A 637-nucleotide genomic window follows, 5' to 3' on the forward strand; every position below is an offset into this window, starting at 1 on the left:
TGTCATTGGCAAATAACGAGAGCTTTACTTCTTCCTTTTCAGTTCAGATACCTTTATTTCCTTTTCTTGTCTTATTTCTGTGGCTAAGGCTTTCAATACAATGTGAAGAGGAGTGGAAAACAATATTTTATAGGAAAGTATATAACTAAATGTTTCTAGTCATACTGTTATAAATAAGTATTTGGAGGATTTTGGGGGGGTCAATAAATTAGAAGTATTTGTCAATATCAAGATGTTTTCAGAAAATTCTTATTCCTCACATTGCTGCTTCCATCCCAGCACCATGGCCTTCTCAGAACTTATTCAACATGCAGGAAATTTTGGAAGATTCCAAATTATACTTGTAATTTCCACCTTCTCACTAATAATACTCCTGAGCACTGACAACTTAGTGGAAAACTTTTCTGCAGCCATTCCTGCTCACCGTTGCTACGTCCATCTCCTTGACAACATCACATCTAAAAGCAAGCTTTCTAGGAACCTATCAACGGAAGCACTCCTAAGAATTTCCATCCCGATGAATGCAAACAACAAGCAGGAACAATGTCGTCAGTTCCGTCAAACCCAGTGGCAACTTTTAAACTCCAGTGACTTGACCATAAATAGCACTGAACTGGAGATGGAACCATGCTTGGAC

At 38.1% G+C, this 637-nt stretch overlaps 1 protein-coding gene across 1 annotated transcript in view; it reads left to right on the plus strand.

Moving 5' to 3' along the window:
* Window positions 1-283: 283 nt before the first annotated feature.
* Window positions 284-637, plus strand: part of LOC105310747 (solute carrier family 22 member 12-like) — a gene marked incomplete at its 3' end in the record, with an annotated part of 3,201 nt that continues 2,847 nt past the window's right edge. The window contains exon 1 of the mRNA XM_011386866.1: window positions 284-587. Within this exon, the coding sequence (XP_011385168.1) occupies window positions 284-587 (304 nt within the window). The remainder of the gene's footprint in view (window positions 588-637) is intronic.

This window comes from Pteropus vampyrus, unplaced genomic scaffold (genome assembly GCF_000151845.1).
Source record: "Pteropus vampyrus isolate Shadow unplaced genomic scaffold, Pvam_2.0 Scaffold10590, whole genome shotgun sequence".
In the NCBI taxonomy this organism is placed as follows: domain Eukaryota; kingdom Metazoa; phylum Chordata; class Mammalia; order Chiroptera; family Pteropodidae; genus Pteropus; species Pteropus vampyrus.